This window comes from Lipotes vexillifer, unplaced genomic scaffold (genome assembly GCF_000442215.2).
Source record: "Lipotes vexillifer unplaced genomic scaffold, Lipotes_vexillifer_v1.1 scaffold645, whole genome shotgun sequence".
Classification (NCBI taxonomy): domain Eukaryota; kingdom Metazoa; phylum Chordata; class Mammalia; order Artiodactyla; family Lipotidae; genus Lipotes; species Lipotes vexillifer.
Genome location: NW_006777439.1, coordinates 2052778 through 2067857, shown reverse-complemented (window position 1 = coordinate 2067857; position 15080 = coordinate 2052778). Strand labels below are relative to the sequence as shown.

The 15080-nt window shown below is 36.9% G+C and overlaps 1 protein-coding gene across 1 annotated transcript in view; it reads right to left on the bottom strand.

Moving 5' to 3' along the window:
- The window catches only part of MTX2 (metaxin 2), a 64920-nt gene that overhangs the window by 39067 nt on the left and 10773 nt on the right, over nucleotides 1-15080 (bottom strand). Inside the window, exons 2-3 of the mRNA XM_007451094.1 lie at nucleotides 2551-2598; nucleotides 1242-1288 (exon numbers count right to left, since the gene is read on the bottom strand). Of these exons, the coding sequence (XP_007451156.1) occupies nucleotides 1242-1288; nucleotides 2551-2598 (95 nt within the window). The remainder of the gene's footprint in view (nucleotides 1-1241; nucleotides 1289-2550; nucleotides 2599-15080) is intronic.

Here is a 15080-nt window from a genome sequence, read left to right as displayed (position 1 = left end):
TTAACCCCCCTGCCAAAAAGGCAGTATAAAGTCCATATTTATTAAATATAACCAACTAAGAAGTTCTGCCTCTCAAAGATTAACGTAAGAAAGAAAATACACTAGTTATAGTACTAGTTCCTAAAGATAAAATAAAGGTAAGTAAATAAAATAAACAAAATTTATATTCTTGGTAAAAATATATAAATCTTCTAAAAGAAAGAAACTTAAAAAAGCTCATACTCATACAAATAAATTATTGTCCAAACACATTTCTTTCTGTCTTTTCCTCCTTTCCCTGCCTTAAACAAAATTAAAATGTACTGAATGACAAACTATGTATCAGACATAGTTATTAAGCCCAGATGATTATCAAGTTGAATTTAAAAAAAACAAGATGAACAAGTGCCTAGCATCATGCCCAGAACGCAGCAAAAGCAGTCGCTCTTCTTCCTTTTCTTGCTGTCCTCAAGAAGCTCACAGTCTCATCTCCAACGAATGTCACGTCTCAGATTTCTCTTTTAAGCTATCTTTTAGGTGCTACACAATAAAATCCTCTTTGTGATTCAAACTATGTAAGCTAACCAAACAGCAACTAAATATGTAAAATGTTTCAATAATTATAATTCCATAATCTACATAAACATTTCTCCTTTTTTTTTAAGGCAAACAATTCCCAAGTATCCTGTTCTTCCTATAGTGCAGTTTAAAGTTTACAGGGCCACTAATCTTTTGGATTACACAACTGTGATATACAACTTGACGAGTTATTATATTCAGTAAGTGGTCTGGGGATAACAGACACTAATGTAATCGATAAATATATAAGGAATGGCTGGAGAAGAATATGTTTGCTTCATGATTACCAAATGGATTAAGGCTAGAATGAGAGAATGATGCTTAAAAATATGTAGTGAATAAAACTTTACAAATAAGTTAGAAAATAGTTTTGTGCCTATAAATGAACATATCACCCCAACTAATCAACACCATCATATCTAGCCAAAAGCAAAACAGCAAATAAATAAAATGCACCCACAACATAAGTGATGTTTATAAAAATAATGAATAATGAAGATTTTTATGTTCATTTTACATACTGGCAACAATTACGTGAATAATATTACATAATAAAATTATACTTCACAAAGAGATGTTATATTGATAATGATAAATCATAAAGAATTCTAAACATACAGTATCAGACTGGAGAGGAAAAAAAATTTGCAACTCAAAATTTAAAACATTATTTACATACTTACCTGCACAGCAAGAGAAGCTGCATTGTCAGAAAGCAAAATTTGCTCCCCTGTGGAAATACAGTGAAAGGTCTGAGTCAAAAGCATAACTGCTAAACAAGTAAAATACATTTATAAATGTTTTTATTTTTAAAAACTATTCCTATTTCTAAAAAGAAAATGTAATCATGAAGTTCTATATCAATGCTGTTGTGTCTATATGTCTATATCAATGTGTGATTATAATTTTGATTAAATTATCATAGTATGTAAATAACAATGAAACAAAACTATTTACTCTGAAACTATCTGATCACTTATTGTATTTTATCAACAATTTCCTCTAAAACTAATTGATCACTTACTGTATTTTATCAACAATATATAATGAAAATCACTCACTTAAAAACAAATTCGTTTCCCAAGTTTTCAAGAAACTCCTTTTCATTAAAATTAAGTAAAATAGTATCTCTACTCAAACCTCTCTAGTTAAAAGTAAAAGCATTCAAAATCATATAAAACCAGCTTACAGTTAATATTACACAGTGTGTCTAGGTCTGTCACACAAAAGAAAGATGACAAGTTCGCTGCAATAAAAATTCCATGCTTAGAAGACTAGGGCTGCTGCCTATTAGTCTTCATTACTTTGCAGTCTTCTGACAACTGTAGCAGGCTGCTGAGCCCCAAATGGGGTCCATAATGTGACCTGATGATATATGAAGAGCTGCTAAAGGGAGCCTGAACCATCCTAGCCTATACATTTTAACAGTTCCTTTCTACTGAGAGCCCACTTTACCACAGGACTTCAAAAATCTGCTGTGTCAGCTATTGGCACAGTAAATCTGCCAACTGCTCCTGCAACCACATCATTTTACACTGCCTACAGCAGCCAATATAATGAGTCAATAATAAACTAAGGACCTTATAGGCCATGAATAGTTGGTTTACACTGGCAGATATAAATTTAGGTAAAATCTCCTCGACAAATTATACAAGGGAATCCCTTCTTTATATTTTATGCTCTCTTTGCAAAGGATTGTATCACTGAAGGGTGTTTTTGGTAATAAATATATATATATATATATATTTTTGGTACGTGGGCCTCTCACTGCCGCGGCCTCTCCCGTTGCGGAGCACAGGCCCCGGACGCGCAGGCTCAGCGGCCATGGCTCACAGGCCCAGCCACTCCGCGGCACGTGGGATCTTCCCGGACCGGGGCACGAACCCGTGTCCCCTGCATCGGCAGGCGGACTCTCAACCACTGCGCCACCAGGGAAGCCCAATAAATATATTTTTGATACAAAGCCATTTTTAACTGAGAACAAGTACCTACCTTTCAGCTGCTGATATAATGTAGCATTTTCAGGCCAAGGTTCTGCAGCTGTGGAAACACAGCAGTGATAATTAGGCACATACATAGGGCAAAAACATATCAATAACCAACCAAATTAATAATCACATACATTTGCCTAGAGCATTTAAAGTCAATTGCCAAGGATACCTTAAATATGGCAACTAGTCACACTACTTTAGATTCTATGGGAATCTATATAAGCAGGTTAGATAATTTCTTTTAAGTGAATGTTTGGTGGCAGTTTTATTTTTTATGGGGAGGAGGTGGAAGACATCTTGCCCAATCAAAAGGGAAAATTTAAAAAATAAAACAGCCTAAATGCTACTATTCCTTTAGCCTCCTTCAAACACAGACATATCCAAAATGTTACTCATGCATATAAAAAGATACTGAATTTCAGTTCACTATCAAAAAGAAAAGTAGTGAAGCAATATTTATAATATTTTACTGTAAACTTTTAACAAAGTAAATTTTCAAAAGACAACACTGTATGAAAGAATCAAATACATCTGTATCAGGCTGTGCATCGTTCCTCATAAGCTGGTAGTATTTAAACAGAGGAATCCTGCTGTTGTCTACATTTCATTGCCTTGACCTCACCAATACCATCTCACAAAAACAAAGGGAAGTAACATGATGAAGCAGTTAAGTACCTACAATGTGAAATAGAGCTACTAAAGCTAATTTTAGGCCTGAAGCCAGGCTTGACCTTGACTCAATCTCTCATCCAGAGAAGACTCCAACTACAAAGAGAATATTAGCAACCTACCAGTGCTTGGAAAAAGGACTAGGATTGAATTTGTCTAATCAACTGCACTTAAGAAGCAATGCCTCCACTGACAGAATATACAGTATATCATTTGTTGAATTCTTCTTTGTAAAAGCTATAAAACATCAGAATCACCAGTTCTAACATTCTAACTATATTTGCTGTCAGCAAGAAAGTCAAATATGAAATTTGATAATAATTGGTATTTTTCTTACTGTGTTTAAATTAATACAGTGTGACACAGAAACAAATTATTTTTTTAATATATACTTCCAGCTGGTTTTTTAAAAAAGAAATTTATACACATGAAGCATTTTTTTCTTAAGATTGATCATTTAAGATGCACTAAAACAGTCTTAGGAGTGGGAGGGAGGGGTGGACACCTTAATTTCCTTTTACTTCCACTTTAGAATGAAAAGAAAAACATTGTATTATTGTAAATTATAAATTTTGGTTTGGTCTGGGCTACACAAAATTAAACTCATACTTAGGGATAATACATGAAGTCACCAAGCAAATAATGGACCATACACAGTTTTGCACACTGTTATCCACAGTATTACAGACCTCCCTTGACCTACCATGGGTTTACATCCTGATAAACCCACTGTAAGTTGAAAATGCATTTAATATACCTCACCTACCAAACATCATAGCCTAGCCTAGCCCACATTAAACGTGCTCAAAACACTTACATTAGATTACAGTTGGGCAAAATCATCTAACACAAAGCCTGTTTTATAATAAAGCGTTGAATATCTCATGTAATTTATGGAATACTGTACTGAAAGTGAAAAACAGGATGGTTTTATGGGTACAGAATGGTGGTAAACGTATCAGTTGTTCACCCTTTTGATTTTGTGATTTCGTGGCTGACTGGGAGCTGTGACTCCCTGCTGCTGCCCAGCATCAAGAGTATCTAGTTACATATCGCTAGCCCAAGCAAAGATCAAAATTCACAACCTGAAATACAGTTTCTACTGAATGCGTATTGCTTTTGCTCTATCGTAAGGTCGAAAAATCATTAAGTCAAACTGTTGTAAGTTAGGGACTGTCTGTATACATATACGTAAAGTCTACTGAATTTCAACTCACATACCAAAAAGGCAGTGCAACTAAATATTACTATATGTTACTGTAAACTTTTTAACAAAGTAAAATTTCAATAAGAACCCAATTAACCTGTGTAACAGTTTTAAAAATAAAAGTCAGGGAAACAAAAACAAGCTGACATCAGCAATTTACTAAAAAATAACCTTTTAGGATAAACTGTATGATCAGCACACCTACACTGTTTACATCTATATAAGAAACAATACAATGAGGTTCATTCATTATAAGAGTCTACATCATCAAAGACTCAATTATATGCATTATATTAATCTTATTAAAGAAAGCAATAAGGCATAGGAATAAAATTTACAAAAGTTCCAAAGACATTGAAATTAAGTTCCTTGAGGGCACCAATGTGTCATATGCATCTGTGTATGCCACACTGTGCCATGTTTTGCTTACAGTTAGTGATCATTAATTGTGCATGGAAAGAAAGAAACCTACCAGTCAATCCCCTAAACATTCTGGCTAATCAAAGTTTTACTGAACTTAATTATCAACTATGTTAAAGTAATAGGGTGCTCTAATTAAATATTCTGGTAATTTTAACTTTTGGTTAGCTATTTTGTGTACATATTAGACATGAGTTACAAATTTTCAAAACAATGGAAAAACATACATTTAGCATTAAATATATGCTGAATATAATTTAAGTGTTCTTTGATAAATCAGAAGCTACATCACTACTCTGCAGTATCAGAGTTCTCATATGAATAGGAACTTCTGTGTTCAGTAATTCCAGTTAGAAGTTCATTTATCATCACCCCCTTTCTCCTGATGTAATACAACCGACATATGTAAAAGTAACAGAAATCTTGCAACACATTACCCAACTGCAAATAAGAACAAAGGAGTTATCTACAAATACTAAAAGCTCTGTTATTAAGAACCTAAAGCTGGAAATGGGGATGATGGAGTATATTTTCCTTGCTCCAATATACAAACTATGTTCCAACTCAGGAATTATTATTGAAAGTAAATTCTCAGAAAGTAACTCTGCCAAAACATTTGAAGTTATCTTCACAAACAGAACCTATCATTTAAAAAGAGAAGGCAAGTAGGCTGATATAAACCTATATAACCATGCTATTTTAGCAGCTTGGAATTCCAGTATATCCATAGTCCAGGAGGCAAGAAATAGCAGAGTATGCAGGGAATGATCAGGGAATGAATGACATGGGAGAAGAAATGGCTGGTGTGTTATTCAACAGAGAGACAATAGTGAAAATACTAAGTTGTGTGGCATGGCAATGGATCTACAAATCAACCACATAGGTTTCTTTCTAGGAAATGAGCTTTCATAAGTAAGTCCATGAATCATGAACATTATCCACACATAACAAAGTACAAAGCCTATTTCTTGGTTTGGGTAATATTAATTAAAGCCTTTTCATTGAGAATGCCTGTTATGTGAAAGACAAAGTCCAAAAATACAATTTCTTCCCCACTCCTCTTTCCCAAGGTTAGGGAAGTTAATATCCACCCTTGTCTCTGATCATGTGTAAAAGAGAGGGAGATTACGAGTTCAAAATAATAGTACTGACAACAGACCTTAAAAATCTGCCGCATTTAAAAAGAAAAATCTTTTAAAATAAATAATAAAACATTTTCATCTCTTACTAGTTTTACTTTAGCCAACCTAAAATGTTTTAGGCCACAGACTAATTCAATAGTGAATAAAATTTCATGACTCACCAATCCTATTTTCAATTTCTACCACCAAAATCTCTCCCTGATGTGAAGAGCCTTTTTAAACCTGCCTTAGGGAAGGGCCAGGCTTAGAATAAATATAGAAGGTGAGGATAAATGTTTCTGAAAAGGAGACTGATAGAAAATGAGGATTGAGAGACAACGTTGTCCAACACTGTCAAGGTGCCAATTACTGGTACTATTTGCATATCAAAAGTAATTTTTATGCTTCATACACATCAGTAGTTTGTGTGGCTCTTGGAATAAAGATCGACTTGGACTTAACACATCACCCTCTCTCCCTCTCTGGCCTCATCATTCCTCTCCACCCACTCTATACACCAGCCACAATGGCCTTCACCCAGTTTCTGAATGCATCATGTGCCTTCCTGCCCCAGAGATTCATTTAGCTGTTTCCTCTTCCCTGGAGCTATCTTCCCCTCCTTTCGTGTCCTTACATCTTAGCAAAAACATCACTTCCTCAGGTTGGGCCTGCTTCATGGACTTACAACCTGAACAGCTGCACAGAGCCCGTACTGAGAAGGGCTCCATGGGTGCTTTTATGTTCTGCTGTGCCAGTCTTAAGGCCCCTGTTCTTTTAAACAGCATATTTTCATTTTGCACTGGGCCCTACAAATTATGTAGCTGGTCCTGTCCTCAGGGAAGACTTCAGTGACCTCTGAAATAGTTCAAACCCTCTCTGTTTCAAGCTTGAATAAGATACACACTTCTTTGAACCACTTATCACAGTCAACATTTTTACAGGGATTTGAGGACTACTTGTTTACCTCCCCCACTAGAAAATAAGCACATGAATCCAGTGTTCATGTCTGATTTTTGCTTACCACCTAGAACCTAGCACCAAACAGGCAATCAGTAAATGCTGGTTGAATAAATGCTTGTGTTTACTATTACTACTATCATTATTATGATTCTGTACTGTTTAGGCTAAGAATGAATCAGGGAAGATAAGAAAACTATACAACCTGGCGAAAAAAAGGGAAACTTTTACCCAGAGAACTCCAATACTACAACCAATAGCACAACTACAAAAATATTAAACAGCTGCCTGAAATAGTTGGCAGAATCTAATCCTGTAAACTTACCTATGCACTGACCCTAAAACTGGAAATCTGTTTCTATGTTTTATACCAAATATACAATTTTCACTGGATATTACTGTTGAAATGCTCCTAAGACCAACACAAGGCCCTCAACCATCTGACAAGTCATCTCACTATTCCCCTTTCCATATTCTTTAACTCTAACATAGGGATTATTACTTTTTAAAATCTCATGTCCCCATCAATAATATACTTGAGGGGGCTTCGCCGGTAGCGCAGTGTTTGGGAATCCGCCTGCCGATGCAGGGGACACGGGTTCAAGCCCCGGTCGGGGCGGATCCCACATGCCGCGGAGCAGCTGGGCCCGTGTGCCACAGCTGCTGAGCCTGCAGTCTGGCGCCCACGAGCCACAACTACTGAGCCTGCGTGCTGCGGCTGAGCCCCGGTCGGGGCGGATCCCACATGCCGCGGAGCAGCTGGGCCCGTGTGCCACAGCTGCTGAGCCTGCAGTCTGGCGCCGGGGAGCCACAACTACTGAGCCTGCGTGCTGCGGCTGCTGGAGCCCGTGCTTGACAACGGGAGAGGCCACCCAATGAGAAGCCCGCCCACCGCCACGAGGGGTAGCTCCGGCTCGCTGCGCTAGAGAGGGCCCGTGCACAGCAAGGAAGACCCAACGCAGCCAAAAAAAAAAAAGAAAGAAATACTTGAGTATGCAGACCCAAATAGATTTGGAAATCATATGGCTGGCATTCCTAAGCTAATAAATCATGCACATTATAAAACATACACTAAAAAAGAAAACAGTTAAAAAAGAAATTGAAACCTAAGTTCCAATATTTTCTTCCTGTACTTCAAAGGACTGTCCTGCATAAAACAGGGTGTATATATACCTCACCCCACCTTGGAAAACACTGTTCTAATTAAATAACTACTTATTTGAAGTTTCAACAGGGAACCCAGCCATTCAGGTACCCTTGAACAAAGAAGAGTCCTCCTCTATTCTAGTGAAATCACCTTTTTTTGACCACGAAAAAAGCTTGGAAAGAACACACACAAATTAATGGGGGGAGGGGGATACCTGCCTACCCATCCACCTAATAATAGGACCCTTGTATCCTACCAGAGTACTTAAAATTTCCCCCATATACTTCACACTTCCTCACCTTAGTGACTGCTCAAATTGTTCCCCTCTGTCCAGAATATTCCTTCCCCACCACATACCCAAATCCTACACCTTTTTCAAGACCAAGCTTAAAATGCTACCTCTATCAAGAAGGCTAAACAAATCTAATTTCTCCTTTATCTATACTGCTCAGAGCAGTTTGTACTTGTCTTATATCATATATTGCTTTCTTCTCTATTCTATCATTATGTCAATATCTTATCTCCGTTTCTAGGCAGTAAGTTCCTAGAATGTGAAAATTCCTATGGTCCTGAGATTATTTATTAAAGACTAGGCTTCTCAATTGCTCCACACTTGAATACGGCATTTATAATAATATGTATAATACATGCCAAAATATGAAATTCAAATTAAGCAATATTTAAATGTTTTTGGTCTAAGTATCATTTTAAACTAATCTTTATCACAAGAGTTCCAAAGTAAAACTACCCACCTTTCAGAAATTAATTCTTTCACAATCAGAAACTACTATATCATTTTCATACCAAAGCAATAACTTACTCCAAGATACTCTTAGTGACCTACATTAATTCATTCTTGAAAATTAGAATGACTTCTTATTCCCTAGCAAAAGGTCCATGAAAGTGTTTATCATTTTTATAAAGAAGAAATATATTCCTATTTTACAGATATAAATAAAAAAATCTAGAAATAAAGCAAATATCAGAACACCGCATAACTTTCTATCCAAATAACATTATTAAAGGTCTTTTAACCCCTTTATCCTTTACTTTCTTTCCAATTTTGCCCAGGTAAAACTGCCCTGAGTATTTTACACTAGTATCTCTTTTACCAGGAGCAAAGGTGATTCCTCTTAAAGTCTCAGCCTTTAGTGATAGCTTTTTTTATGCAAAGGAGTGTTTTTAAATTTTTCAAAGATATTTTCTACCTCCCATAAGTGTTTATGTTGGAGGAGAATAAAGCTTAGAAAGAGAGAGAATACATACTTTTGGACTTTTGAAAGCCCTAATATAAAATAAACAATACATAAATAAATGAATTTGTGCTAGAAATACACACATGATAAAGCAAAACCCATAGCCCCCATAAATACATACTTGATTCTCATTTAATTATCTTTAAGGTACCTTTTTTTTTTTTTTTTTTTTTTGCGGTACACGGGCCTCTCACTGTTGCGGCCTCTCCCGTTGAGGAGCACAGGCTCCGGACGCGCAGGCTCAGCGGCCATGGCTCACGGGCCCAGCCGCTCCGCGGCATGTGGGATCTTCCCAGACCGGGGCATGAACCCGTGTCCCCTGCATCGGCAGGTGGACTCTCAACCACTGCGCCACCAGGGAAGCCCCAGGTACCTATTATTTTTAAGCTTTATCAACCAATATAACAAAAACATCAATATTCTTTACTACAAATCCATTACAATTTTTAGAGAAACGACTACTGGCCAACAAATTCACATATGTATATACCTAGGTTTCTTAAAGACTCCATTCTACCTGCAGTATTCTCTATAGTATCAAGTGGGGTGATAAGTCATTCTGGTGGCAAATGATCTATCCATTCCATTCAACTCAGGGTATTTCACAGTATGAAAGTGCTATGACCTAATAAACAAGTCTAATTCTAAAGTCCATCTCTTAATGATCTAATCTAAAAGGACAAGAGAAGGGCCATAAAAAGAGATGCCCTCTGTTGTCGGGGTTTTTTTTTTTAATTCTTCATTCTTAATGTACAACATGACTCCTCTGGCATATGAATGTAGGTGAAGACATAATTTGTAGGATAATAGGCACTAATATTACATGCTGCTTCAGTACTGTCATATTTCCAATCCATCAAATAGATTAATGCTATAATAACTGTACACAAAACTATCATTTGTGCACTAATGAAGTCAAACCCAGTTTATCCTTAGGCAACTAGATTCCAAAAGCTCATAGATGTCATCTCTTCCGCTTCCAAAGACTATTTAGACAGTCTAAAGGAATAAGAAAAGCATGCAACCTATCTCCAAATTTGGATGTCGTTCTGCCAAAGGTGTAAATGCAAATACGACTAATATAACAAAATGCTCAAAGAACATTTGACAGCTCTTAAACATGGACAAGTTACTGCAAGACACACAGAGAAAAGAAGGAAATAAATTTACTGTTTGACATAAATACTATACTGATGATCTCAGTGATATCAACATAGACACTAAGTTCAACCCCTGTCAAGTTTTAGGCAGTTATGATATGAAGCCTTCATTTAAAATAGATTTTTAAGATGTTTAGAGTTAAAATATGATGACATGTGACTTTATCAAAGCTAGAATTTTAAGAGCTATATATTAGATTCAACAATTCAGCCTGCAAACTATAGTACAATTCAAAGACGTGTAAGCAGGACATGACTCTTCACACAGTAAGAGTTTAAAATCATTCTCAGACTTCCCTGGTGGCGCAGTGATTAAGAATCAACCTGCCAATGCAGGGAACATGGGTTCAAGCCCTGGTCTGGGAAGATCCCACATGCCGCGGAGAAACTAAGCCCATGTTCCACAACTACTGAGCCTGCGCTCTAGAGCCCGCGAGCCACAACTGAGCCCACGTGACACAACTACTGAAGCCCACGTGCCTAAAGTCCGTGCTCTGCAACAAAGAGAAGCCAACGCAGTGAGAAGCCTGAGCAACGCATCGAAGAGTAGCCCCCATTGGCTGCAACTAGAGAAAGATCGCGCACAGCAGCGAAGACCCAACGCAGCCAAAAATAAATAAATAAATTTATTTAAAAAAAAAAAAAAGAAACATTCTCCCATCACCTCAACAGTTAGAGATCAATGTTCATGTAAGAAAGTGGCTCATGTATCGTACAACCCAGGGAATATACCCAATATTTTATAATAACTATAAATGGAATATAACCTTTAAAAATTGTGAATCACTATAATGTACACTTATAACTTATACAATATTGTACATCAACTATACTTCAATTTTTAAAAATTTTAAAGAAAGTGGCTCATGTTAGAAAATGGAGAGGTGTAGTGCCATGCTGTCATTTCCATAAACTTAAAATAGTTCCAATACTTAAAATACTGACAGGTAGTATTTTGTAACACAGTGGTAAGGCTACTCTCTGTCTTAGTCCACTTGGGCTACTATAACAAAATACCACAGATTGGGTGGCTTATAAACAACAGAAATTTGTTTTTCACAGTTCTGGAAGCTCAAAGTCCAACATCAGGGTGCCAGCACGGTTGGGTTCTGGTAGGAGACCTCTTCCAGATCACTGACTGTGGACTTCTTGCTGGGTCCTCACATGGTGGAAGGGGCTAGGGAGCTCTCTGGGATCTCTTGGCACTAATTCCAATCATGAGGGTTCTGCCCTCATTACCTAATCACCTCCCAACGGTCCCCACCTTCTAATACCATCACCTTGGGATTAGGGTTTCAATGCATAAATTTGGAGGGGACACAAACATTCATATCACAGGAGCCACTTAAAAAATATACTGCAAGGAAGTGCAGATAGAAAGATTAAAGAATACCTTAGGGCTTCCCTGGTGGTGCAGTGGTTAGGAATCTGCCTGCCAATGCAGGGGACATGGGTTCGTGCCCCGGTCCGGGAAGATCCCACATGCCGCGGAGTGGCTGGGCCCGTGAGCCATGGCCGCTGAGCCATGGCCGCTGAGCCTGCACGTCCGGAGCCTGTGCTCCGCAACGGGAGAGGCCGCAACAGTGAGAGGCCCGTGTACCGCAAAAAAAAAAAAAAAGAACACCTTAGATTGAAATAAGGGTCCTGAAGCAAGGAGCAGACATTCTAAGACAGACTAGAGAAGTGTAAGACAAAAATACAAAGGGATTGCCAAACTTTGGAAGAAGATTCACACTAGAACCATTCCCTTGGCTAGAAGTTATCATCAGTCCTTAAAAACGTGTTGACTGACATCAGAATCCACTGCATATTCTTTATTGCTTGTTCCATATAAGTATGTGTAGTAAACTGTACATAGCTCTCATTTTAGAAAGTAAATTAAGCCACATTCTACAAATCCGTTTTATCAGTCGTTCAATAAATATTCACAGAACATACACACCCTGAATATAATGTGCCAGGCACCATTCTAAGCACTAGGGATAAAATTATAAAGAAAATCAAGTAACTGCCTTTAAGGCACTTAGGCTAAATTTAGTGGTACCATATGGCCCATCTCCCTATCTGTTATCTTTATAATGTTTCAAGTTTAAAACTCTGACGAATACTGGAGCCTATCTGAAAATAACAATAAAGATCATCTGATACACCCATAACAAGGCTTAATTCTGTCTACATGTTACACAGAGCTAAGAAAAAAAATTACATAAAACTGCACAATCTCCAGAATGCCAAATGAATGCCAATTTACTGAGCCCATGGCAGACAAATCATCAACCCCACAAATCCCTCATCAATATCTCCAACCACCTATTCATTTGTAACAACGTGGTAAACAAAGGACTAAAATGATTCAAAGTGAGGGCACATGAATAAATGATACATTAGAATTAATATCCAAGGCAAATGGATTCTAATATCCTGCCATTCAGGAGGCAGAAGAAGGAAAGCAAAACAGATTGAAAATTCAGGAAAACTTGTAAAGGGCAGAACTTCTCTCTTACAACCAAAGCTGGTGCCCAAATGAAACTAGAGAATAATGAGAATCTACCTCTTTCTGGTCAAAAACTACCTAGACTGCTACTGGGGCAGATGATAATGGTGGGGGGTGGGGGGGATGGTGACAGCAGTTAAGAGTCCCTTAAGACCCTTACAGCTAGTATCTAGAATATATAAAAAACTTACAATTCAATAACAAAGATGACAAATAACTCAATCCTTTCAATGGGCATAGGATATGAATAGATATTTCTCCAAAGGAGATAACATGAATGGCCAAACAAGCACATGAAAAGATACGCAATATCATGAGTCGTTAGAGAAATGCAAATCAAAACCACAATGAGATGCCACCACCTCACACCCACCAGAATGGCTTTAATCAACAAGAGAGACAATAACAAATGTTTAGAGGATGTACAGCATTTGGAACTCTCACACATTGCTGGTGGGAATATAAAATGTTTGGAGGTTTCTCAAAATGTTAAACACAGAATTACCATTATGACTCAGCAATTCCACTCCTAGGTATTCACCCAGGAGAAATGGAAAAACATATCCACACAAAGATTTGTACAAGAATGTTCACAGCAGTGTTATTCACAGTAAACAAAAGGTGGAAACAACCTAAATGACCATCAACTGATGAGTCGATAAACTAAATGTGGTATATCCATACCATAGAATACTATTTGGCAATAAAAAAAGAGCCAAGCATTAATACCTGTTACAACATAGATGAACTTCAAAAGCATTATTCCCAGTGAAAAAAGCCAGTCACGAAAGAAAACACATTGTATGATTCCATTTATATGAAATGTTCAGAATAGGCAAATCTACAGAAAGTAGGTTAGTGGTTGACTCAGGCTGGGATGGGAATGGGAATGACTGTAAACAGGCAAGAAATTTCTTTTGGGGGTGATGAAAATGTTCCTTCTACAACTAGATTGTGGTAATAATCACAACTCTGTAAACATATTTTAAAAATTAATTGTACACTTTAAAAGGGTATATAAATTATACCTCAGTAAAACTGAAATAGATTTTAAAAGACTTATTGCATTTATTGTGCACTTAAATGCCTGACATAGTAACTACCTCACAACAACTTTATGAGGTAAACACTACTATTATTATCCCTATTTTACAATAAGAAAATTAAGGAACAACCATAAGTAATTTGCCAAAGTCACAGTGACTAATAAGTGACAAGACCCAGGGTTTGAACCCAGGTAGTCTGGCTCCAGATTCAATGAACACAGAACTGTATTAGCTAACTTCCTACAAAGCCCACAAATAAATGTTCTTAGGTAATAATTATAATAATTAATTAATTATAATTAAAGAAATTACAATCATCCTACAACAATGGTTCTCAATCATTAATGTATATGAATCCCCTAAGGAACTCTGTAAAATTGCATATTTCCACCAAACCCTAAACTCAGATATTCTGATACTGTAGAAACGAGGGCCAAGAATCCAAACTTGCCACACACATTCCCAGTAAATCTGATGCAGAAGGTCTGCGACCACCATGAAAAAAAAAAAAAAAGTACTGTCCACAGGACATGGAGTACACTTCAAATAAGATTAAGTTCTTTTCACCTCTTTCGTTCATTTGCCTTACAGAATGTGGCAGTAAGGATCTATGTAGATTAATTTTATTCAAGAAGATTTTTACCCATCTTATTCTACTTAAGTATTTGTGGATATGGCTTAAAGCCATGTTTTAAAACATGCTTTAGTAACATGTTGCAATTTAATAGTGTTCCAGAATAAGCTTTTAAGACTAATGAACTGAGGCTGCACTTGCTTTGGAACCAAAAAGTGGTTAAATGATAGTTTTTCCATTAGATGTAATCAATAAGGAAAGTAAAATTAAGTTAGTAGTTATGAGACTTGAAAGTGAGCCATCTGAACCTATCTATGTGACACTAGAGATCAATTTCAAAATGGTATTCAAGGATCAATTTCATAAAACTGACAAACTTCTGGAGGTTAACAAGGGTGAAGAAAACAAATTCACAGTATCAGCAAGCCAATAACTCAGGCTAAAATGAATACAAGTTAAACTGAAAACTTTCCATTCTTA